This window comes from Fukomys damarensis, unplaced genomic scaffold (assembly GCF_012274545.1).
Source record: "Fukomys damarensis isolate Sample0158 unplaced genomic scaffold, DMR_v1.0_HiC HiC_scaffold_13, whole genome shotgun sequence".
Lineage (NCBI taxonomy): Eukaryota > Metazoa > Chordata > Mammalia > Rodentia > Bathyergidae > Fukomys > Fukomys damarensis.
Window position 1 is genome coordinate 33,432,902 of NW_022900925.1, and position 24,952 is coordinate 33,457,853.

Consider the following 24,952-nt stretch of genomic DNA (forward strand, 5'->3'; position numbering starts at 1 on the left):
GTCCTGCCACCAACTCCCTCCTCGTCCTTCTCCCGTCACCTGCCCAGGTGGGGGCGGCTCCAGACACTGCGACGACCTGGGCAGTGACTGAGCCTGTGGACGTCCAGCACCTAAGACACAGGCACAGCGCAAGTGCTACAAACCTCTTTAATGTCGTCTTTGTGACCCAGGGGGTGGCTTGGCCCGAGGCAGCTAGACATGCAGCTGTTCCTCAACATCCCCCCCGGGGCTCAGCTGGTCAGCCAGCACCATCAGGTTGGTCACCAGCGTGTCCAGCAGCCCGTAGACCTGGAGGAATGTGACAGGTGTCACAAGCAAAGGTTTGCTCAGTGGGAGGCTCTTGCTGTTAACCTGCACTGTCTCACAAATACCGCAGGTGCACACCTGTAATCCCAGCACCTGGGAGGCTGAGGCAGGAGGATCACTGTGAGCGCAAGGCTAGAATGAACTACACAGTGAGATCCTATCTTGACACAAAACAAGAAAAAAAATAAACTTCTTTCCTTATAAATTACCCAGCCATGGTATTTTGTTAGAGCAACTAAAATGGACTAAGACAATTCTCAGTGTTCTAAGGATCATGTCTGCCAAGTTACATCTAACGGGGTGGGAAGCCGCTGAGAGAGAAAAGCATCCTCTTTGGTGTCCCTCAGTCTGTTTTCTAGATGGTGGCAGCAGCAGCGACCCTGTGAAGCCCAAGTGCCTCCCCTGCCACCGGGCTCTGTCCTGATGGACTTTTTCTGGGGTGCTTATTTATAAGGTCTGCTTGGCTCACGAGAAGGGCCCTTCCCGGGGCAGCACCTCTGCCTCTGTCCCCAACAGGGCTGGGAGGGACCAGGCCCCAGGGTGGGTGGGGAGGCGTGGCCCGAGACTGCCCGCACCTCGGTGTACAGCCGCTGCATGTATTTCTCCATGACCAGAGGGTCGGTGGGCTCCTGGGACGCCGTGGTGCCGTCAGGCGTGGGGTCTTCTGAGGAAAGCCTGTCGTGACTTGTAGACTTTACTACTTTCTTGTCCTCCTTCGCCTTCTGCTTCTTGCTGTTCACACGCTCCTGCTTGGGAAGACGGGGTCCCATGGCTCCCAAGGTGGGCTCAGGGGTTCTGCGGGCTGGCCCTCTGGAGCCACCACCACCCTCTGATGCCCCTCCAGTGCCCTCCCTGACCACCCGGGGTGCAGACGGTGGGGGGCACGTGCCTCTTTCACGGGCGTCTTGGTTCCTTTTTTGTCCTCTTTGTCTCTGATTCCCCCTGGCCTCTTTTCCTGGGGTGCCCCTTTCCGCTCCTCCTTCCCAACTCTCCCGGCTGTCACCTTCATTTCCATGGTGGGAAGAGATTTCTGATCTAAGGGAGGTGAGCGGGAGGTGACGTGTGGGTGACCTGCAGCCTCACTCACATCCTAGGCTCGAGATGTGACAGTGAAGGGTGACAGCCCAGGGCCCAGCTCTCTGCAGGCCCCGCAGGCTGCCTCATTCAGGGGGAGGGACAAGAGATGGGGTTCCATGCTGGCCTGGGCTACACAGTGAGCTCAGGGCCAGCCTGAACTACTCAGAGAGACCCTGCCCCCAAAAAGCCAAAAAGAGAAAGGCTGGGCTCCACCTCTAGCCCTACTATTCCCTGCATATGGCCACGGAAAAGTCACTTGCATGGTCTGGGGCTCCACTTACAAACAAGTGGGGATTGCTAAGGTTTTTGCGAGGGTAGCTTCGGGGTCCCAAGTCTTGGCAGCAGACAGAAGGATGCTGGGGGCTCCACCTAGCAGGGCATCCACTGTGTGATGACAAATGGCCAAGAGCCCACAGCCTTCGGGGCAGGGGGCTGGGAGAGATGACTCAACAGCGTGGCTGCCCAGGCTCTGACCTTGCTCTTCTGGGGCAAACACGTAGATGGTCTCCTTCTCCGGGAGGCCCAGCACCATCCTCAGCCACAGGGAATGGCTCACGAGGCTGTCGATCACATCTCGCCACAGCTGCAAACTAGAGGGTTCCTCGTTGGCCCTTGATCCTGCAGAGGCCCAGGTCCCTACTGCCAGGAGCTACCATGGAAACACCATGCAGCCGGCACCCTACCCGGTGCTCAGGCGGGGTCCTGGCTTTCCCACTGCAGCTACCAAGGAAAATAGCCCAGACCTGGACTCAGGGTCTCATGCAGGCCTAAAGCTTCTGCACAGAGTTGCAGCCAGATGTGGGGCCTGCCCTACAGGAAGGGCTGAGCTGTGCAAAACCCCCCAACCCCACACCAGAGAGTCCAGCCACACAAGGACACAGAAGGGAAGCTGTTCGTGGAATCTGCCTCTTTCATTATTCTGCTCATTGAGAAGGAAAGAGAGGAAGGGAAAGGAGAAAAGAGAGGCTAGGACTTTACTCTGCCGGGTAAAGGGGCTACTGTGGCACGTTCCGATGCCTGGATGTCAACGGCATCTTCAGCACCTAAGCTCAAGGGAAGCTGAGCCCCTTGAGTCCCGGAACTTCCTCCCCAGGATCCCTGCCCAGATGCAGGGAAGGAACCAGGGTTGCTGGGGGTGGGGGCACCTACCACAGCTGGTACAGGAGGTCAGGCGGCAGCGGCCTCTGCTCTGGGCACAGCTCCAGGACTGCCCTGTTGAGCCTGATGAGCGCGTCCTCTTTCTCATGCCCCTCGGGGAGAGCCATCACGGCCTGGTTAGGGTCATGGGCACACGGGCAACTGTTCTGCCACAGGACTCCAAAGGTCCCTACGTGCTCTAGTGATGGGCACAGCGGTGTGGGACAGGGGGTGTGGGGCCAGGAGCCAGGAGCCAGGTCCCCCTAGGCTACCTTTTGTGGGGCCTGGCACCTCCCTCAGAAATCTGTACCCGTGAACCCTTCTCTAAATTTTTCCAGGGTCTCAGAGGGAGCCTTTTCTGTACCATAGACACCTGGTGCTCCAGGAAAAAACATGGGACCCAAAGGATCACTTTCTGGGCCCTCAGGAGGTTCAGTAGGGCTGCTGGGGTATCCCTTGTTGGCTCTGAGCACTGTGCCCAGCTGCCAGCACCCCTCTGGGTCTCAGGAGCACCTTTCTGAAGTCGCCCAGGCAGAGGTTCCACTCGGACAGGGACAGGCCATCCGGCTCTGAGCGGCTCCTGGAGCTTTCCAAGTCTGGGTTCTCCTCCACCAGGATCTCCTCCATGATGCTCTTGCGTGGGGAATTCTTGGCTCCTGCTGCAGACTTCTGGGATGGGAGGGGCTCTCGGGGATCCCTGAGGGTCTTGCTCTCTGGCCGGGGCAGCTGGAGCTCTGAAACGGGATTCTTAAAGTGCTCAGGATTTGCTGGGACCTTCTCCACAGAGACTGCCTGGATCCTGGAGCTCAGGGGCTCCTCCTGGCTGAGGCGGGGCTCCCTGTCCTTGAGGGGCAGGATCATGTACTGGTGCCACAGCTGGTGCAGACTTTGTACCGCCTGGTGCTGGTAATGCAGCTGCAGCAGAGGAGAGGATGGTGAGGGGAGGCTGGCCAGGGTATGCGGCGCCCATACCAGCCGGCTACCATTTCCTTTTGCTGCAGGAGCTAACACGGAATGAAGGGGCCAGCGGATTCCCCACTTCCCCTTCACCCGGAGCGTCTCCAATTAAAGCTATTTTTGCACTGGGGCTGCCAAGAGAGACTGGGTTTTGCTGGGCATGGTGGTGCTTGCTTATAATACCAGCACTCGGGAAGCTGAGGCAGGATAGCCGGCTACCATTTCCTTTTGCTGCAGGAGCTAACACGGAATGAAGGGGCCAGCGGATTCCCCACTTCCCCTTCACCCGGAGCGTCTCCAATTAAAGCTATTTTTGCACTGGGGCTGCCAAGAGAGACTGGGTTTTGCTGGGCATGGTGGTGCTTGCTTATAATACCAGCACTCGGGAAGCTGAGGCAGGAAGATTTTCATGAGTTCGAGGCCAGCCTGAACTATATAGGGAAACCCTGTCTAAAAAAACACACACACACACACACACACACACACACACACACAAAACACCTTAAAAGAGAAAAAAGAAAGGCTGGGTCGAAGAGTCTGTGCCGCCACTCTGTGCGCCCCCAAGTCTCCACTTGCTGGCCAGCTGGCCACCACCCTTAACCTCTCTGAGCCTCAGTTTCCACGGAGTAAAATAAGGGTGTAAACGTCACCCCGGTCCCATAGGGCTGCTGGGGAAGGGCACCCACAGTGTGCAGCCTGTACCCCAGGGTTCCTGTGGTGAAACAAGTCCTCCTCCGTCACGTAGGCATCCACAGGGGACGGCGTGCGCTCTGGGGTCAGGATCCCCCTCAGCAGCTCCTGCAGTACGCTGTGCACGATGGTGACTGACTCGTGGGCAGCCAGCTTGCTCTGGGGAAGGGAAGGTGGCACGTGATGGTATCCCAGGCTCCCAGGGACCATGGGTCCTCGAGGGGGCCAGACACCTGGGGACCTCGTGCCTCCCTAGGGTGAGATTTCCCGCCATGGCGCCCTTCTCTCTCTCTCTCTCTCTCTCTCTCTCACACACACACACACACACACACACACACACAAACACACACACCCCTCTTCGAAGACTCAAAAGCCTTTGGGTGTCTCTCTCTCCAAATGTCCTTGTTCCCTGGCAGAGACCCAAAGGACAAGGCTCTGAATGGGACCTGGAGGTCTCGCATTAGCAGCTCCCCCATCAGAAGTAGGGGGCAGGGCGCACAGTTTGGGCCCCCGCTGAGAATGGCAGTGAACTTTTACCCAGCCTGGCCACTCAGTCAAGGACATTGGCCCTCCATTCAGCGAGTACCAGGAGCCTGACGTTTGTCAAAATCACCTTTGATCACCCTGGCTGAGGCACAGCTGCAGTAGCTGGCTGTGTCTGGGGCCTCGGTGAATGAAACCCCACAGCTCTCTGCAGAATCCCGCAAAGCACCACCCATAACAGCCACTGCAGGTGGCAATTCCTGGGATGTCAGTGATAAAACAGGGTGCGGAGACGGGTTATTAAACTGTCACCGCCTGTGGTTTGGCAGTCTTGTCAGTTAAATGTCCCTCTGGCAGGAAACAAAATACAGCCAAGGGTCACGTGATCGGTTTGGTACACACCTCCCTGAATCGCAGGACTCCAGTGCCTTCCTTTCCAGCTTGCTGGGGGCCCTGCCCCGTGAGGCTGCCCGCTGCCCTCTCCCAGCCCGCCCACCCCATCTGCTACATCCCAAAGCCCCAGACGCGCTTATGGAACAAGCTTGGTTGCCTGTGTGTGAAAATTCACCTCCTGGGCTGGGAGAAATAAGATCCCCATGGGTGCTGTGAAGAACGGCAGGGTAGTAACCTATCCGGTGTCCCCCAGGGCTAAAGTCCTGGGTCACTTACCTCAAGCAACTTCCTCTCATCCCTGAAAATGTCCTGGGTCAGGGACACTGCCTGCAGGGTGACCAGCAGGAGGGCACCGCCCAGGAGGGTGGGGTGGGTTCGGAACTCCCAAGACTCCCTGAAGATCCCGGCATTCAAAGACTTGAAGAAGAAGGTAAAGGTTTTTGTTTCTCCGGGCAGAATCACACCTGAGAGGGCAGGAGGCAGAGGTCAGGGAGAACCAGCTGAGCCCCACGCCTGCACGGGGAAAGTGAACTGAGCCCCAAGCTCCATTCGACTGCAGCCCAGGTCATTCTGGGACTGAGAGGTTTCCTGGAGCAGGTGACTTTGAGTGTTAAAGCTGGTAAAGTTCCGGGCAAGCAGGGACAGGGGTCCTTCCTCGCCTCAGCCCTGTGCAGGGCGGGGAACGGTGCACCCACATCCCCAGCCTCCGTTCCCAAGCACTCCTCATTTCTCTCCACAGACACAGCTTTGAGACTGATGCAGGATGGAAGAAACAAAGACAGGTAGAAAGGAGACATGGAAAATCGTAACTTAAAAATTGTACTTTGCCAGGCATGGTGGAGCCCAACATTTAGGAGGCTGAGGCAGGAGGATCACCACAAATTTAAGGTCAGTCTGAACGACATAAGGAGACCTTAATTATCCTGCTGGGGGGTGAGGCATCTTTTCCATAATTTCCCCCTCCCTCAAGAGAAACATAAATGTTCCTAGGTCCAAGAAATAATGAGCCTCTCTCCCTCTCTCCCTCTCTCCCTCTCTTCTCTCTCTCTCTCTCTCTCTCTCTCTCTCTCTCTCTCTCTCTTTCCTCTCTCTCCACTTGACATTCTCTTTCTTCAAGTTCATACTTTAAAAATTCTGCCTAATAAATCCTTTATGCCTCTTACCGATACATCCTAAAAATTCTTCTTGCACAATGGAAGTCAGCAAACCTGCAATTTATCCCATGGGTGTTGTAAGAGAAGTTAATCTCCCATCTCCACTTTGGTCCCTGCTGCGACCCTATCTGGTAATAAGATCACTCACTTCGCAGAAGGACGGGGGACAAGACCAGGAGGAGAGGCTCGAGCTTGTAGGAGCCAGGCACTGACTAGGTGTTGGTATCTTCCGGATGTTGGGACAAAACCAGGAAGCAAGCCGGGCGTGGTGGCGCACGCCTATGATCCCAGTCCTCGGCAGGCTGAGGCAGGAGGGTCGCCACAAGCTCCAGGCCAGCCTGAACTACATAGTGAGTCCCTGTCTCAAAAACAAAACACAAAACAAACAAACAAAAAACAAGAAGCAGGAGGAGGGCAGCTTCGCGGTACCTTCCCGGTTGTTGAAATAGAACTGCTGAGTCCTGATTCTCTTCAAGTCCTGGAAAGAGTCCAGCTGAGGCCGCCGCCGCCAGTCATACCCAATGGCCACCGTGCCATTATTGACCACAGTCAGTTCTGAGGACGTCTTCTGCCCTTCGAGGGTTTCAAAGGTCAAGCGTACCCCAATTCCGACCTGGCTCTGGGCAAGGAGGAGGCCTGAGAACTGTCCCGATTGGAAGGTGACCAGCTCATCCCCGTTTGCTTGTAACTTCTCTGGGCTTAGCATTAAAAGTCCCCTGTCCCTCAGGATGGTGTCATACCCAGTGATGGCTGTCTCCAAGGTTACCATCCACAGAAGGAAAATGAATAGGTTTGCTACCCAGGCGACACACTTCCACTCCTCAGCATCTGAGGGCTATTTCAGAACCTCTGGGTGTGCAAGTCTGCCTAGCTACCTGCTTGGGGGCTAACACACTGGGAGCTCGTGATGCTCTCTTTTCAGCTGTGTGATTTTATTCCTACTTGAGGTAGCGTTGCTGTTACCATTTTCAGACGCGGCAAATGTGCAACCAGATAAAAATGCCAACAGGAGACTGCACAAGCTCTTTGCGACTGCCACGGTCACCTTGGGCTGCACCCCACCCCGGGAAGGCCCTTCCACCAGGGGCTGATGGTGCAGGTGGCTCTACCTTGTCCTGTGAGTTGCGGCCTCTGATCCAGCAAGCCGGCTTCCCGCAGAACAGCAGAGAAGGTCCGAGAATGGGCATGAGGGCCGCATCGCCGGGACCAGCCCAGAAGTCTCTGTAAGAAAACCAACCACTTAGATTCCAGAGGCTGCACCATCAGGCCACACGGAGCTCACAGGCATGGCTGCCCACTCCCGGCCCGCTGTCCCTGCACTCACTGGCAGGCTGTGTCTTCCGAGACGCTCTCCTGGCTCTTCTCAAACACGGCGCTGTCCTCCACTGTGACGGATGAGAACGGCTGCCCTCGGCCCACCACCTCCAGGCAGTCAATACCCTCAGGGGACATGGGGAGGAAAAGTGAGCTGAGCTGTGGTGGGCACCGGCCCAGGACCCTCAGCCAGGGCACGAGGTGCCGCCACCAACCCTCTGGCTAAAATCCAGCTCGGCCATGAGGCTCTGCAGCTCCCTGCGCCGGTAGATCAGAAAGAGACTCCGGTCCCAGGCGCGGTGGTGCCAGGTGTCCTCTGGGGCAGATAATCCTAGAGGGCGCCGAGGGCCTCAGCACCAGCTGCTACCGCACCTCCCCTCACCCACTGCTCCCCGAGACCCCGACAGCACCCCTCCTGACACCGTCTCTGACAAGGATGAACAATCCAGCTTCGAGGGGCCTCTGGACACCCCATTCCTGCTCAGTAGCCCTACACCGACCCCCGCAAAACTAGCTTCCAAACGCCAAGTCTTTGAGCCACAATTAGAAACAACCATAGTAGCTACTTTTTTCTTTTTCATTACAGGGGACAGAACCCAGGAGTGCTATATCACTGAGTTATATCCCCAGCCCTTTTTATTTTACATTTTGAGACAGGGTCTCCCTAAATCATTCAAACTTGTGATCCTCCTGTCTCAGCCTCCCCCAGGGCTGGGCAGCTGCCTGTTTAGTGGGTTACTGAGCCTGAAATCCTTGATGAATGTCTTGTCTCATTTAAACCCCCACCCCCAGCCCCCTGTGTAGCCTACAGATGATGAACCACGGGCCGGAGGGGTCAAATACAGCACTCCGTGGTGTTTAGAAATCCAACACACTGGGATCTGGACGCAAGCAGCTGGCAGCTCTAAAGCCGGGCTGCCCACGCACAACATAACGCAAGCCACCCGTGCCAGCCACGTGTGTATCACAAACCGTCTAGCTGCTATACTGAAAAAGGTGACGAGAGGTGTGACTCATTTCATGTGGTTTATTTAACTTAATATATCAAAATGAGTGCCACTGCCACGTGTATCCAATATACAAGATGTTAATTATATTTCGCCAAACTAGCCTTTGAAACCCAGGGTGTAGCCTACGTGATGGCCCAAAGCCACACAGGGCCAGGATTTGGTCCCAACAAGCCAGGCTGGTTCACAGCCCTGCTCCTTACCCATTTCCGCCTGGATGGAACGCGGCTTCCTGATGCAGGCAACGGGCTCTGCGAGGCCACGCTGAGTTTTTGTCTTGGTGATGACCAAACCCGTCTTCTCCCCTCCCAAGTATTCCAGGGGACTCCAGAATGCACTGGTCTCCTTGTAATCCTGGAGAAGGGACAGAGCAGGGAGGTCAGCTCGACACCTCGGCCAGGGGCTGGGAAGACAAGAGCAGCTGAGACTACAGTGCCCCGTGGGGCAGGGACAGGGGTCCGAGGCAGCCAGGTGGCAGAAGAGAAGACACACACATGGGCCTGCTCCTGGCCAGGGTGCCCGCCATAGCCTTGACCGCCCCCAGAGAGGCGCCGGGGCAGGGCAGGGCGCTGCCCAATCGCTGTTACACAGGGACAAAGCGCAGAGCCTCAGAAAGCCCAAGGACTGGAGGCTGAGCCTTTCTCAGAAGCTCTGCAGCTCTTGAACTAACGGCATCAAGTCGACCAGCGTGACCACCCCAGGCTGAGCTATTACACAAACCCGCCCTCCACACCCAACAGTTGGGTTCAGTGTGGGCCCCAGCATCACACCATTTCACGGCGTTCTGCCGAGGTGAGCGTGCAACCCGTGAGAAGCCACCTCGGGGCGTGGACGCCTCCCCTGCACCCCAGCCCCTGCCGGGCCGCCCAGGAGTGGCCGTCCTCACTTTCCCATCATGCCCGGTCGGCAGGAAGCGGTCGATGAGCTCCCGTTCCTCCTGGATCCGCCTGTAGGTCTCCCCCGAGTGCATCAGCAGCTGGCTGACCGGCTTCTTCAGGTGTTCTAGAGAGTGAGGGGCAAGGATGCAGCAGGCTCCTGAGCCCCGCACGGCAGCACTGCCGCACTGGGATGGAAGCCGGGACATTCCCACTGAGCTCCATCCCCGGCCTTTTCTCTTGTTTTTTATTTTAAGACAGTATCTCTCTATCTCTGTCACTAAGGCGAAAGCAGAGAGTCTGAGATCCCTAGTGCCAGTTAAGGGGCAGGGGCCTCTGTAAGTCATTCAATTGCCCAGGCTAGGTTCAAACTTGTAGTCCTCCTGCCTTGGCCTCCCACAATGCTGAGATTACACGGCAGGCCGAGCCCAGAGGACACAGAGGGGAGAGAAAAAAGCCAAGCGGAGCATCCACGCCAGACTGGCTCTGCTCACTGCTGAGGGCTTCCTGCTGCTTCTTCTGCAGGGCCACATGCCGCTGCCAGTGTTTCAGAAAGTTGTGCTGAGGTGGCGGGGCCCGGGGGAGCCTCTTCTCCCGCTTCGGGGCCTTTGGCGTTGGTTCTTCTCCAGCTGAGATGAGGGTCACAAGGCAGGGTGGAACACGGATCAGCTCGGCCAGCTGGGAAGCACAAGGTGGGCATTGGGGAAGGGGACCCTGAACCGGGGCCCAGCCGGCTGGATCCTCCCCATGTCCCTGGAGAAGCCCCCTGCGGGCCTGGGAGTGGCGGGTGACACAAATCGCAGGACCAGTGGGACACTGATTCTGATTTCAGTGAGCATCTTGAGCACTGGATCTCTACCTCACAACTGATGCTAAGTGGCCCCTTTGCCCAGAGTGAACTGAGCCTTTTTATTTATTTATTTTTCTTTTTTTTGGTTTTCTGAGACAGGGTCTCACTATGTAATTGAGACTGACCTAGAACTCACTGTGTAGCCCAGGCTGGTCTCAAACTCTCAGCAATCCTCCTGCCTCAGCCTCCCGAGTGCTGGGATTACAGGCGTGCGCCACCATGCCCGGCTTGAACTGAGCCTTTTTATGCCACCCCAGGCAACCTGCCACCATGGAGGAGCAGGATCTGAGAACAGAGAAGCACTGCATGATGGGAAGGCTGCCTTCCGCTCCACGTGACCCAGCGTGACTCTGTAGGCAGCAGAATAAAATGCCTTCATAACGGCTCTTAGCCAGGCTCTGTACAAACGAACCTGGGTGTTCCCTCGAGCAACTGCAATCCTCTTAAAGTCCTGGAGAGTTCCCAAAATGTGGTGAGGCAGGATCTGGTCAGGGCCATTGAAGCTGTCACCAGGACCTGGAGGGGAAAGAGGGACAGAGAAAGAGGAGCTGGAGGTTAGGGAATATAAACTGCCGAATGGGGCAGCTTTCCGAGGAAGACCGGTCCTACCCGAGTAGTCCAGGGGCTTTGCAGCCGCTTCTGGCTTCGCGGGATGCGCTACCAAGTGGCGGATCTTTCTCCGAGAATCCTTCGGTTTGAGCTTACGGATGAAAAATTTCTGGATAATGGCCGGGCTGTCTTCAGTAAGGCGAGGAACGTGTTGCTAAAAAGAAAACAGAGGGGAATTGCACCTGTGAGGAGGAGGAGGAGGAGGAGGAGGGCGAGGAGGAGGGGGAGGAGGGGGAGGAAGCGGAGCCCCCCATCTGCTCCTGGTGGGATTCCTGGATGCTGGTGAGGCCTCTTCCCTAGCTCGGCCCGTATGTTCTCTCCAGGAAACGTCTGTGGAACAAGACAGAGCAGCATCCTGGAGAGGAAAAATAGCAGCAGAAGCCTCCAGGTGAGAAGTGGCTGACAGCAGGGGTTAGGACTCAGCAGTTCTAGCCCCACGTCCGCTGCTCAAATTCAGTCTTTCGGCTGACCACAGTGGCACGTGCCTGTAATCCCAACATTCAGGGAAGCTGAGGCAGGAGGACTGCAAGCTTGAGCCCAGACTGGGTGACAAAAAAGGCCGGGATGTAGCTCCGAGGAAAGGCCCTGGGTTCAATTCCTAGTAACACAAACAAATACTCGTTTTCTGATCTCTGAAAAGGGAACGATAGCACTTGCCTCTCTGGGAAGCAAGATACATCGCTCTCCCATGAAGTTCCACACAAATCTCGGAAACATGAAAACAGACAATGCAGTGAATTCCTGCAAATGCTAGCATGGAAAGAGCCAGTGTTTTTCCCTGGACACAGATACTCCTGGGAAACAGCAGAGACGCGGGTAGGCCGGGAGCCTGGCCTCACCCTTACCTTCTGCAAGTCTTCCTTCTTTATGGCCAAGGCGAGAATGTCATCTCCCTGTAGCACCTTGCTGATGGGCTCCGGCTCTTCCTGAATAGGGGGTGTGGGCTGCTCAGGTATCTTTGCCCGCTTCCGATCTGAAAAAGAAAAGAGAGAGAGAGAGACAGAGAGAGAGAGAGAGAGAGAGAGAGAATTGTAAGTTTTTATGTAAGGAAGTTGCTGTACACATAAATCTAAACATAAAATAACAATTCCTTATTAGAGTACACAAAGGAGCAGGGCTGGCCCCTTGGTCAGCCTGGCAGCAGTCTGGGGGGCACCCAGCTGGGCTATGGGAAGTCTTTCTTCAGGGCCCCTTTCCCATTGTCCCTGGACTGACCCAGTGACTAAGGCTTCGGTCATCCATTGTGTGGAGCCAGAGCCTCAACCACGCCCTTGCATTTAAAAAATTAAATCCTGAAAAGCCACTGTGGTGGTGTACGCGCATAATCCCAGCACTCAGGAGGCTGAAGCAGGAGGATTGCCACAAGTGTGAGGCCAGCCTGGGCTACACAGTGAATTCAAGACTAGCCTGGAATATATAGTGAGACCCAGTCTTTAAGAAAAACAAAAAACAGGGCCAGGGATTTAGCTCAGTGGTTCTGCCACCTGCCTAGAAAGCGAAAGGACCCGAATTCGATCCCCAGTACCAATTACAAAAGAAAACAAAAAAGCCCACTAAATCTTGGTGCACAGTGGTTAGGGACAACTGGACTCATCATTTCCTTGGCCTCCTCTAGCGCTGGCACTCTGGTTTAAGGTGAAGGCATCAAGTTCCTTAAGACTGGTTAAAAAAGGGCACTGTGTGGGAAATAGCACATTCCCACAGACCATTGGTTCTATACTACGATGGTTTACCAGGGTTGGGGCTACGTTCTGGGGACACAAGGCAGCAACCCAGTCTACAAAGGGCACACGCCCAGGGGACACTGAGCTAGTGACACTATGAGACACCCACGGGCCCCAGTCCCGTCTGCAGAGGGGAGCGGACAGGGAAGCCTTCCGGTGATGCTTAACCAGCCCAGAAAAAGGTGAGGAGAAGAGAGGCTGGGAAATGCCCTGCAGCCCTGGAACTCCAAGCCTGAGTCCCGCAGCACAGCAAGGTGGAAGCAGGAAGCCACGCCTCACAGAGTCTGCTGGGCCCTGCAGCTCAAAAGACTTCAGCCTTTCCCCCGAGGGCAGAGCTGGCACAAGATGGCCTGGGGTGCAAGACTGGGGACCTGGGGACCGCAGTATAATGAAGGAACCATGACTATAGTGCTCTTGAGGCTGGAGGGGAAGGGAGAGATCCTGGCCCCTGCCTCTCCTGCAGCTGCAGTGTGGGGGCACGGAGGGCACAGGGAGCCCAGCGCTCCTCCCTCTACAGACACTCGCCCAGCCTGCCTTCCCAAGGCTTAGCCAGGCAGTGTGCAGCCCCTTCCGGTGGCTGTGACCCAGGCCTTTTCCCTCTGGTTCCAAACAGCACAAAACAATTGCAAGAAAACCCAAGCCCTGCCTTCGAGCCTTTTAAAGCCAAATTTGGTTTTTTCTCTACTGCTTCTCAAAGTATCCAAATCTTTTTTCTTTTCTTTTCTTTTTGTTTTGAGATTGGGTCTGTGATATATAGTCCAGGATGGCCTTAAACTCACTATGTAGCCCAGGCTGGTCTTGAACTGAGCTTAGTTTCCTGCCTCAGCCTCCACAGTGTTGGGATTACAGGTGTTTTGCCAACTTGTCTGGCTCAAATGCTCTGATTTTTAAGAGAATATATCAGTAAAACATCAAGGCAGGGTTTCTAGTTAACCAAATCAAACTGTGTGGCATGTGTGTATTACTAGGGATGGAACCCAAGGCCTTCACACTGAGCTATATCCCTAATGCTTTTTAGTTTAAATTGCCTGGGCTGAGTTTGAACGTGCCATCTTCCTGCCTCAGCCTCCCAGAGCGCTGGGGTTACAGGCCTGCACCACCATTCCTGGTAAAATCAAACTTTTTTTTGGTGGGGGGGGGCAATACCAGGAATCGAACTCAGGTCCTTGCACTTGCAAGGCAGGCAGTGGAACCACTGAGCTAAATCCCCAGCCCTAAAAGTAAACTATTTTTAAAGGAAACGTCCACATAGTTGGTGGCAAAAAAAAAAAAAGTCCCAATCTTTCCAAACATAACTCTAAATCCCACCTATGGGCCACAGTCCACTAAACACAAACACACACACGAGCACACAGACGCATGGAGTGCTCACCGGCCACCATGCATAGAGACGCAGCCTCAGCCTTTGACCTCACTGCTTCTCCCTTCTACACAAACTCCTCCGAGCAGCCGGCAGTCCACCAGAGAACCGGTGCCGGCCGAAGGTCGGAGTTTATCAATGTTTTGGTACACCGTTCTTCTCCCGATCACCTCCGTTGGTCTACATCTTCCCAGAGGATTAAACACCTCCAGATGTGTGTGCCCATCTCACCAGTGGGTGCAGAGTTACCTCAGGGAATACAGACCCTCAACACTACTGAAGATTTCTAGGGCCAGAGCTCCCTCCTCATTTAGTGACACAGAAGCTACTTTTTAGTGTTTGAGATTGAAGCAGCCAGCGACACCGGTCTGAGATTTTTTTCCGAGTCAGTCGTCTTGAATGCAGTACAATAAATGCCCTGTTACTGTGCAGTCAGAGAACAGTGTGTTCCAGAGAATAAAATGAGATATGCATTGTCGCTGGGCACAGTGTGGCACACCTATAATCCCCAGCACTCAGGAGGCTGAGGCAGGAGGATCACAAGTTCAAGGCTAGATTGGGCCACATAGTGAGTTCAAGGACAGACTGGAATACACAGAGAGACCCTCTGTCAAAAAGGGTGGGGGACCAAAGCTGAGTGCTGCTCGCATTGCTTCATTCATCCTGACAGCTGAGGGGTCAAAGGGACCAGCCCGCAGCACAGGGCAGTCAGGTCACAACTTCTGCTGGAGGGAACTATGGAGACAGAACAAATCTGGACTCAAGGTTCATTTTTTGTTTGGTTGGTTTGGTTCGGTTTGGTTTGGTTTGAGACGGGGTCTTGCTAGGCTGTCTCTGAAATTCCAGAGAAGCAATTCTCCTGCCTCAGCCTCTTGAGTGCTGATTTTATAAGCATGAGCCACCATACTTGGCTGGACTCATTTTTTCTGCTTCTTATTTTATCTAAATATAATTCTTTTTTTAGAGTTAAATCTTTGGGAAAATCTGACCTCAGGTGCACTAGGCAAGGACTGTTCCTACCAGGACAGTGTTTTACTCAGCAGGGGAGGAGGATGGGTCTAGACCATGGGGAGTCCTCCCTGTTTCCTAGCAACAAGACCAGCAAGAAACCTGGGCCCCTAAATAGGTTTCTGGTCACTGGATCTGCTTCCCTTTTCTGCTCATGATTCTGAGGCCATGGAAACAGCACAAGATTACAGCGTCTGAGCATATGCTGGACTTCTCTGAGAAGTTCAGGAAAAGGAGAGATTCTACCTCAGCCCACAAAGAATGGCTGCTACCAAGAAATCAAACAATAACAAATGTTGGCGCGGTTGTGGGGAGAAAGGAACCCTTTTCCCCTGTTGGTGGGAGTGCAGACTGGTGCAACCACTATGGAAATCAATATGAAGATACCTCAAAGAGCTGGGACTAGAGGTTCCATTTGACCCAGCCATCCCTCTGCTGGGTATCTTTCCAAAAGAATTAAAAGAATCGTATCACAGTGATATATGCGCACCTATGTTTATAGCGGCACAGTCTGTAATAGCTAAAATTTGGAAACAGCCCATTTCTCATCAGTTGGAAACTGGATAAAGAAGATGTGGTTTTTCTATAAAATGGAATATTACTCAGCCATAAAGAATGAGAAATTAGATTCATTCATAGGAAAATGGATACATATTGAGGATATACTTCTAAGTGAAATAAATAAGTCACCCATGTAAATACTGAATAGTTTCTCTGGTGTGAATAAACTATAATAGTACCTAAGATCCTAATGAGATAATTGACAATGTGAAATAGGAAGAAAAGGACTAAGGGTGTAGGGAAAGTGGGAAGGGTAGGGGAAAGCTAATAAGGGAAAAGAAAAAAATATGAGAAAATGAAAAAATGGAAATAAAGTGTTTGTAAATGGGGAGGGGAAGGGGGGGTGAAGGGAGAGCAGGGACAAGGGGAAAAATGAGAACCAAGACCTGTCATGTAAAGGTACAAGATCCCAGTAATGAATGTAAATGTACTGTATACCTAAAATGTACCAATAAACTCAATGAAAAAAAAAGCAGTTCAGGAAAAGGAGCTCATGCCTGCTAAACCCTTCACTTTCACCTGCCTCACTCTGTCGGGGGCCTGTTCTTAACCCAGGGCTGTTTAATTTCCCCCTTATTAAAAACAAACACAGCGAAAAATCTTTCCTTGAATTGTTTACAGCCGAAAGTTCCAATCTGATTAAGATCGCACAGAAACGAGGCGAGCAGGAACAGCTGTTGGAAAAGCCCTTGGCCGCCCTTGGAAAGGGAACCAGGTCCCCCCCCACCCCCCAACTACTAAAAAGTCTGTTATGAAACAGCACCAGCCTTCTGCACTGTGAAGAAGCACAAAAGAGAGCCACAGGTTCTTGCCGGCGTCCCAGGTCTCCCAGGGAACCCTGCCGACCCGGGCCTGGCCTCCTCCACACCGAGTGTCCCCTGAGCAGCTGAGGCCTGGAGCCCCAGACTTCCGGACCCTGCACGGCGCCCCCTCTGGCTCTCAGGTTCAGGGCTCCAGGAAGCTCTGCTCCCCACGTGTGCAGAAGCAAACCCCACTCGATTCCAGTTCTTCTTTGTCCTTTTTTCCCTCCCTTCCCTCTTCTCCTCCTCTTCCTTCACCGTGAATAGCGTTTTTTGGGAATACCACCCGAGGTCCCTAACCCACCCGCGGCACCTACAGCACGTGTCTGTCACTTTTATCTGGGTTCTCCTCGGGGTCTCCCTAGACTGAGTTTCCAGAGGGCTGGGGTCACACATCTAACACTGATGCTCTCTGTCAGAGCCTGGAAACACCACGGCCCCCAAGGCGCATGTGTGTGGGTGATGGGGTGTTAAAGCTGACTTGCTGTTCCAAGACGTGGGGGGTCACTGTGGGCCCGGCCTGGGAGGGTTTATCTCCTCCCCGCCCCCCCCCGAATTGAGGCTTGAATGTAGGGCTTTCACCCTGAGCTACAGCCCCTGCCCTGTCTAGAGGCAGGGTCTCACTAAATTGCCCAGGCTGGGCTGGAACTTACGATCCTCCTGCCTCAGCCTCCCAGGTGCTGGGACGAAAGGTGTACACCACCACACCGGGGTCCCAGTGATTTGACTTTCAAGTCCCTAGGGTTACTGGGGTCCTGAGCCCCCTCCTGAGCGCTCTCGACGGGTTTTCTTGAGCACCCAAGGCAGCCGGCGCCAACCTTTGATGTTCTCGGCGGCCTCCAAGAACCTGCCAGGGACTCGGATGCGGGAGTCCTTCTTGGCCGACTTCATGGTGCCGCCCCCGCCCCCAGATCCAGCGACCGCCGGGCGTCCCTAGCAACCAGCGCCTCGAGGGGCTGAGCACCCACCCGCCTGCCGGGGCGGAGAGGCCTTGTTTGACACCCTCCTCATGGATGCGCGTGCCCGCCGCCAGCGGCTTCTTCGCCAGACTCGCGAGAGACCGGCGGCCGACTTCACAGGAGGGGCGCGTGACGTCACCCTCCAGGGCGAGGCGGGGCCGTGTTCCGTTCACTCCCCCTCGGTCCATTCCCAGACCAGCCACGCTTCGCTGTGATCTGGCATCCTTGGAGGTGGTGGCTTTGAGTCCTCAGTTTAAAGTTAGCCCTTCTAGAGAAGCGTAGGGACACTGACCAGTAATCCCCGCACTTGGGAGGCTGAGGCAGGAGGATCCCTAAATTCAAGGCCCCCCCTGGGCTACTTAGTGAGGTCCTGTAGGATTAAAAAAAAAAATACCCCACACCCCTTCTCTGTAATCACTAATTAATTAATTAATGATGCTGGCGATTTAACCCAGAGCCTTCACACTGTGCTACATCCCCCACCCTTAGTTAAATTTTCAAACATTTTGAGACAGGGACTTGCTAAATCGCCCAGGTTGGACTCAAACTTGCAACCTTCCTGCCAGAGTGCTGGGATTACAGCCCTGCACCACTACACCTGGCTTGTGATCTCAGATTTATAAGCACATCTGATTTTTGATTTTTTTCCCCAAGCCCTAATGCATTCTGGGATGATCTTGTTTGTGTATGTGGGTGCTCACTGCCAAACTTGCTACCTGAGCATAGTGCAGAGACTGCCCCTCCCTTGTCCCCCACCAAGGCACAGTTAGGCATACAACAGTTGCTAAGCAACCGTGTCCAATCCGGAGAGGCTCTAGCGCCAGACTCAACGGGCTTCCTCACCTTTGTTGTGTGCCCTGGGGCGGGTCCTCCAACCTCTGTGAGTTGCTGTTTTCTCCCTTGTAAAATTAGTGGCGCTGGGCCTGCCTCTCAAGCACAAGGTCCCGAGTTCGATCCCCGGTACCAAAACAATGAACCTTATAATGTCTCCTCCACAAGACCAAGGATGAAATAACGATGCATTTAAAACACATTTCCCATTTAGGAAAAAAAAAAAAAAAAAAGTGCGGATTGCTGCCAGCCCTCATTTAATTTACAGGAACCAAGAATCACCCTGTTTTGTAAATGGAAACAGCTCTACTAAAAACAAGATGCGCTAAATTGAATGCTCTTTTTTTTTTTTCAAAGACTATACCAGAACTATGTGAAAACAAATATATATCTTTTATTTTATTTTTTGGTACCAGGGATCAAACTCGGGCAAGGCAGGCAGTAAAACCACTGAGCTAAATCCCTGGCCCTGAAAATAAATATAAAAGTGAGCCATTTTGTGGCAAACTCTAGAGGCGAGGTGAACGCTAATCTTCACAGTCATGGTGGGTCTGGAGGGAGGGGAAACGCTGTGTGCATCTTACAGGTGAGAAGAGAGGGTGTAGAAATCACCTTGACTGGCAAGAAGCACAACCTGAACCTGGCTTCTCCCAGGCTCAAGGCCAGCCGGAGAGTCGCTGGCGTGATTTTTCGAGGGGGGTCCTACACTGTGGCACCTGGGTTGTCCTGCGATTTGAACGTAGCCCCTTCTGGGAGGTGGGCTATGTACTTTTTATCGTTCACACCGGTGGGCATGTGTTGTAGTCAGGGGGCCTTAGATAGAAGATGCAAACAATCCAAGGCCCCTCGTTGGTGAAAGTGACTGACGTCTAGGTTTGCTGTGCCAGGCGCTTCTCCAAGTGTCACCGTCTCCAGGGACCAGGACGAGGTGAGCGCAGGTGGGGAGGAAGGGCTTGTGTTCCGAACTCACCTTAGTGGGCAGATAACACCTAAGCAACAGAGCAGAAACTGTTGAAAATTGGGTCTCAATGAGGCTGATGTGAGCCTTCAGTAAGGCCTGTTGTACCCCACAAATGTATACATTTGTCAATGAAAAATAAAATTATTTTGCTCTTTTTTTTGTGACACTGGGGATTGAACCCAGGGCACTCTGCCACTGAGCTATATCTGAACCCTTTTTAATTTTATTCTAAGGAAAAGGTCTCCCTATTTTGACCCTGTGTCAAAATAAAACAAAAAAGGGCTGTGGACATAGCTCAGTGTGAAGGCCCTGTGTTCCATCCCCAGGACAGGCTGGGGGGAGACCGTCACACGCACTTCTGAAGGAACCCTGCCCCTGCTGCTGTACACCCTCTAGGAGGCACTCTGCCTCCTGGTCCCTAGAACAGCCCGGAACTGGCCACCCACCACGGGTGACGGACAGGGCAGGGACATCCTGGAGACACATCAGGGCCACCGTGGCTCCTGCCAGCATCTACAGGGCAAACCGCAGCCCTGCTGCCTGACCCTGGGAGATTTGAGCTAAGATGACTTTCCATGAATCGGAGCTCCCTCCAGGGTTCTGGCAGGGATGTGTCCCAGATGGGGAGGATGCTGAATTCTGGGGCTCTGTGCCAAGGTTCGACACAGAAAGATGGCTCTCTGGCCGCGCCCCTCCCTGCTCGGCCTGGCAGGACCGGTGCTGAGGGCAGAATCGAGGCAGGGAGCTGGCCCACCTTGGGGGCTTCTTCTCTGGACTGTGGCTACCCCAGGGCTGCCCCAATCCACAGGAGCACACCGTGCTAGTGGTGCACAGCTGGGAACGGGGAGTGGGGACCCTGAGTTTTTCTAGCCACGATCTGGCCCAGTGGTTTCGCCCACCTCCTTTTCAGTATGGGCTCTGCACACCTCCGGTTCAAACTCATGACTTCCAACATGCTAGGCCAGTGTTCAGGAGCTGAGACCCCCAGTCTTGCCCATTGTAACTTTAATTTCAGATAAAACAATCTTTTTAGTATAACTATGTCCTGTGAAATATTTGGGGCATATTTCACTTAAAATGCATTCACTGTTTATCTGAAATTCAAATGGATGTCTGCATTGTGTAGTCTTGATCCGGAGAGTTCGAAACCAGCCTGAACGACGCAGCAAGACCATGTCTCAAAGAAAGCCACCCCCTCCCAAGGCCAGGGACAGTGGTGCACATTCAGAATCTCAGCTGCTTTGGCAACTAAAGCAGAAGGATTACAAGTTCGAGCCCAGCCTTAGCAACCTAGCAAGACCCTGTCTCAAAATAAAAAATAAAAAGGCCTGGGGATGTAATGTTATGGTAGGGTGTTCTTGGGTCCCATCCCTCATACCAAAACATCAAAAAGAGATGATTCACATAAATGAAATTTTATATAACACACACAGTTCACCATTTTAAAGCACACAGTTCAGTATTTTTTAGTATATTCGCAAGGTTGTCTAATTGTCACTACTATCCACTTCCAGAACATTTTGATCACCCCAAAAGGAACCCTATACCTATTAGTCAGTTCCCATTCCTGCTTCCCCACTGCCTCTGAAAACCACTAATCTACCTTCTGTCTCTGTGGATTTGCCTATTCTGGACATTTCTTTTTTTCTTTTTGGTTTTTGAGACAGGGTCTCACTGTGTAGTTGAGACTGACCTGGAACTCACTATGTAGCTCAGGCTGGTCTCAAACTCACAGCAATCCTCCTGACTCAGCCTCCTGAGTGCTGGGACTACAGGTGTGCGCCACCAGGCCTGGCTGGACATTTCATAACATGAAATCATACAATAGGCTTTTGTCTCTGGTTTCTTTCACTTAACATGTTTTCAAGGTTCAGGCTGGTAGTATATCTTCATCTCTTTTTATTACTGAATAATACTCCATTGTACGACTATATCACTTTTTTTTTTTTTTTTTTTTTTTTTTTTGTACTGGGGATTGAACTCAGGACCTTGCACTTGCAAGGCAGGTGGTGGAACCACTGAGCTAAATCCCCAGCCCAACTATATCACATTTTATTGTCCATTCATCAGTTAATAGGTGTTGGATGATTCCACTGTCAGTTACTAGGCATGATGCATAAATACTTGTGCACATTTGTGTGGGACCCTTGTTTCTTGTTCTCTTATACCTAGAAGTAGAATTGCCAGGTCACACGGTGACTCTAGGTTTGATACTTTTTTACTTGGTTTGTAGGGTTTTTGGGGTTTTTTTTGGTGGTACTGGGAATCAAACTCGGGTCCTTGCACTTTCGAGGCAGGCTCTGGAACCACTGAGCTAAATCCCCAGCCCTGTTACTTGGTTTGTTTGTTGAGACATGGCCTCACAATGTAGCCTAGGCTGGTCTTGAACTTACAGTCCTCCTGCTTCAGCCTCCTGAGTGTTGGGATTATATCATGTGTAACTTAGGTTTAACTTTTTGAACTGTAAAACTGCTTTCCACAACAGTGAACCATTTACATCCACAGCAGCAGTATATGCAGCCTCCAATTTCTCCACGCACTCACCAACACTCATAACCCCTTGAGATAATTCTTCTACCCATCCTGCTGGGTGCATGGTGGTAACTCCTGATTTTAATTTTCATTCCCTTAATGGCCAATAATGTTGAGCACCTTTTCATGTGTAATTGGCCAGTTGCATATTTTCTGCAGAGAAATGTCTGCTCAAATCCTGTGCCCATATCAAAATTTGTTTGTCTTTTTATTGTTGAACTGTATGAGTTCTTTATGTATTGTAGATACTAATCCCTTATCAGATCCTGTGTATGATCTGTATAAGTATCTTCTCCCATTCTGAGGATTTTCTTTTTACTTTATTGATAGTGTCCTTTGGACAAAATTTAAAATTTTTGATGAAGTCAAATTTATCTATGTTTCTTTGGTTACTTGAGTTATGGGTACTAACTTCTTAAACCTTTCCAACAATCATATGGTTGTGATTAGCATCCCTATTTTTCAGATGAGAAACTGAGGCAGATAAAGGCTAAGTACCTCACCCAAAGCAAGGATCTGAACTCAGGGTCCACACTGCAGGACCCCAGGTGGGAATCATTCAGTTTCTGTGCTGACCTCTCTCTCACTCTCTCTCTCTCTTTCTTTCTAGACAGGGTCTTACTATGTCACCCATGTTGGCCTCAAACTCTTGATCTTCCTGCCTCAGCCTCCAGAGTGCTTAAATTACAGGTGTGTGCCACCACACCCATCTTTGTTCACAAATATTAATCTGAAGGGTTCATGCTTGGTGGGGACTGAGTGCCCGACTGTGCCCTGCCCACCAGGCCCCCGCCCGGGGGGACATCAACAGAGGAGGGCAAAGGTGAGTGAAGGAAAGCCACACTCTGTGTCCCGAGTACCAGGGGTCTGGGAAGCTATGGGCAGAGACTGCCCAGATGGATCAGCCACTTAGGAATGGAGCCACTCCCACCAGGCCTGCAGGGGGCAGGCAAGGACTCACCGGCGGCCGGGCCAGTCCAGTGACACACTCTCACAGCGACACACCCTCACCCGCTAACAGCCACCCAGCAGGCAACACACGCTACTCAGAGCCAGGAAGAAAAATTTCCAGGAGCCCGGAGCTCTGCGGTGACACGTTTCAGCGTCACAGGGAAATGACAGGTGTCCCTCTTTCCTGGCTGAGGCATGCAGTTTCTGTTGGGTACCTGCGTTCTCCAGGGCCAGCATGCACAGGGAACTGTGAAGCAACTAAGAACGCACCACACCAAATATGCCACCCTGGCACAGGGACTCTTCCGAGTTAAAAGTACTCAAAAAATAGATGCAAAATCACTTTGACCTTTTTCTTTCCTTTTTTGTAGTACTGGGGATTGAATCCAACCCTTCACACTGACCCAGCTCCCCGGCCCTTTTTTATTTTGAGACAGGGTCCCAGGCAGTTGCTAAATTGCGTAGGCTGTGTTCAATTTTGCAGTCGTCCTGCCTCAGCCTTCCAGAGTGTTGAGCTCACAGGTGTGTACCATCACACCCCGAGTTGACCTCCTGTCTTTTTTTCTTTCTGGCCTTCTTAAAAGCCATAGATGAAGGGCCAGGGATGTAGTTCAGTGGTAAAGTATGTGCTCAGCATGGACAAGGACCTGCGTTTGAGTCCCAGAACCCCATGCCCCCCCCCAAAAAAGGAAAAGTAGATGAAATTCCCATGTGAATGACGTCCTCTGCACACCAACACAACAGGACCAGTTGCATCACCGAGGCTGGGCAATTGAGGCTGAGGGAAATCTGCACAAACAAACCTATTAAATGAACATTCACCTTCCTAGTTAATGATCATGCTAGGGCCCCCTACCTTGTCCCATTTGCAAAATTTCCAACTGTTTGTCCACCTTTAGGCACGCCCTGCACATCTGGTGCTGAAACTGCTCACAGGTAAGCTTTAAAAAAAAAAAAAAAAAGACAGTTTTCGATTCCCAGAGGCAGAGATCTGGATTCTGCAGGAGCTCGGCGGGGAGGGGGAGCATGAGCTTGCGCGGACAGCACTTCCGCTGCATGGACTCTCGGGAGGGCTGGTTCAATCCCAGTGGAGAAAACCGGAAGTCCGAAGGGGGACTTCCTGCCTCATCGTACAGGAGGGAAGAAGCACTGAAGGTGAAGACCCAGGTGGACGGGGCGTCCCCCCTTTCCACCCCCGTGTTAGATGTTAGAGGCCTCCACTGGGAACTAGACGTAGACGCTGGCCGCACCACTGCCCAGAGCTCCGGAGGCGGGGCTTGGGACGGATGGAAAAAGTCTCAGGCGACAGATGGGACTCAGCCTTATAAATATAGATGAAATCTCTAGAAAGCTCACTTCCAAAACAGCAAAAATCCATGAAAGATGAAGAGGGTAGCAAGATGGATGCAGTATTTACAGCCAGTAAGAGTTAACATGCTTGAAACATGTTTATCTATCATCTGTCTGTCTTCCATTCCACTTGATCAAGAAATCACCAGAGCTACAATTGGCTAAATAAGCAAACAACTAAAATGTACACAGAACACAAATATTTGTAAATATTTAATGGACAACATTTAATCTGGTTGGTAAATTTGTCTTTTGGTGGTGGGGGTGTCTCAAAACATACTTCAGGACAACCTTGAACTCAGGCTCCTCCTGCCTCAGCCTTCTGAATGCCAGGATTACAGGTGAGCACCACTGTGCCTGGCTTCACTGTCTCTTAATAACCGCTCCCCCTTTATTAGCCAAGCTCTCATATTATGGGGTAGTATGGGCGAGAGAGCAGCAGTTTAAAACACTGTATTTCCCAGCCTGCCTTGTGGATAAAGGCAGCCAGTGAGAAGCAAGCTGATGTCCCCGGGTAGAGGGACTCTGAGGAAAGCTCTTTAGAGAGGGCTGATTGATCTGGAAGTGAACACAGAGCTGCTTCTCCAGCTTTTCTCCTTCTTGTTGCCTGGAACACAGACATGATGGCTGGAACTCCAAGGCCACAGTAGACCATGTGGAGACCCAGGAGCTGAGGGTGCAGAGCATAAAGTTAGGGGCTTCGGCTCCTAGCACCAAGCACCACAGGTCCTGTGCCAGCACAGAAATGGTACATCCAGACCTCTTTTGTATGACGACAAACAAATTATTTTCTTTAAAAATCAACAAAAGGGGCTGGAGATATAGCTCAGTGCAATGGCCCTGGGTTCAATGCCCAGTTCCAGAAATAAACAGACAAAAATGGCTGGGGATATAGTTCAATGTGAAGATCTTGGGTTCAAGTCCTAGTACAGCAAAGCGCATATGGATATATGTCTATATTCATAATCACATACTACTTCTATAAGCATCTTGGGTTTTTTTGTGTTTGATTTTTTGTTGTTGTTGTTTTTGTTTTTGGCTTTTTGAGATAGGGTCTCACTAT

The 24,952-nt window shown here is 52.4% G+C and overlaps 1 protein-coding gene across 7 annotated transcripts; it reads right to left on the bottom strand.

Moving 5' to 3' along the window:
• Positions 1 to 24,702, bottom strand: Mycbpap (MYCBP associated protein). Of its 7 annotated transcripts, none has more exons than XM_033762984.1 (19): positions 23,396 to 24,699; positions 11,698 to 11,825; positions 10,853 to 11,006; positions 10,656 to 10,759; positions 9,888 to 10,071; positions 9,405 to 9,520; positions 8,722 to 8,872; positions 7,727 to 7,842; positions 7,522 to 7,637; positions 7,307 to 7,418; positions 6,627 to 6,816; positions 5,320 to 5,507; positions 4,180 to 4,326; positions 3,034 to 3,435; positions 2,533 to 2,633; positions 1,858 to 1,973; positions 1,196 to 1,341; positions 882 to 1,052; positions 1 to 288 (listed from the first exon to the last, which is right to left on the bottom strand). In XM_033762984.1, the coding sequence occupies exons 1-19, from the start codon at positions 23,595 to 23,597 to the stop codon at positions 193 to 195; spliced, it is 2,940 nt and encodes a 979-aa protein (XP_033618875.1). In that variant the 5' UTR covers positions 23,598 to 24,699; the 3' UTR covers positions 1 to 192. The 7 variants fall into 7 exon arrangements, with proteins under 7 accessions (XP_033618875.1, XP_033618874.1, XP_010618466.1 ...); XM_033762983.1 differs by having other exon boundaries at positions 2,533 to 2,654; XM_010620164.2 differs by lacking the exon at positions 23,396 to 24,699 and adding an exon at positions 17,274 to 17,420 and having other exon boundaries at positions 2,533 to 2,654.
• Between the last annotated feature and the right edge of the window lie 250 nt (positions 24,703 to 24,952).

What these genes read in the sequence shown, in the direction of transcription:
- Mycbpap (XM_033762983.1), bottom strand. Translation starts at nt 23,597, where the DNA reads ATGCAGCGGAAGTGCTGTCCGCGCAAGCTCATGCTCCCCCTCCCCGCC. An exon ending in TTCACCACAGGAACCCTGGG is followed by an intron (nt 3,436 to 4,179) that starts GTACAGGCTGCA and finishes CCTCTGCTGCAG; the next exon opens with CTGCATTACCAGCACCAGGC. An exon ending in GTTTGCCCCAGAAGAGCAAG is followed by an intron (nt 1,342 to 1,857) that starts GTCAGAGCCTGG and finishes CACCTCCCTTAG; the next exon opens with ATCAGAAATCTCTTCCCACC.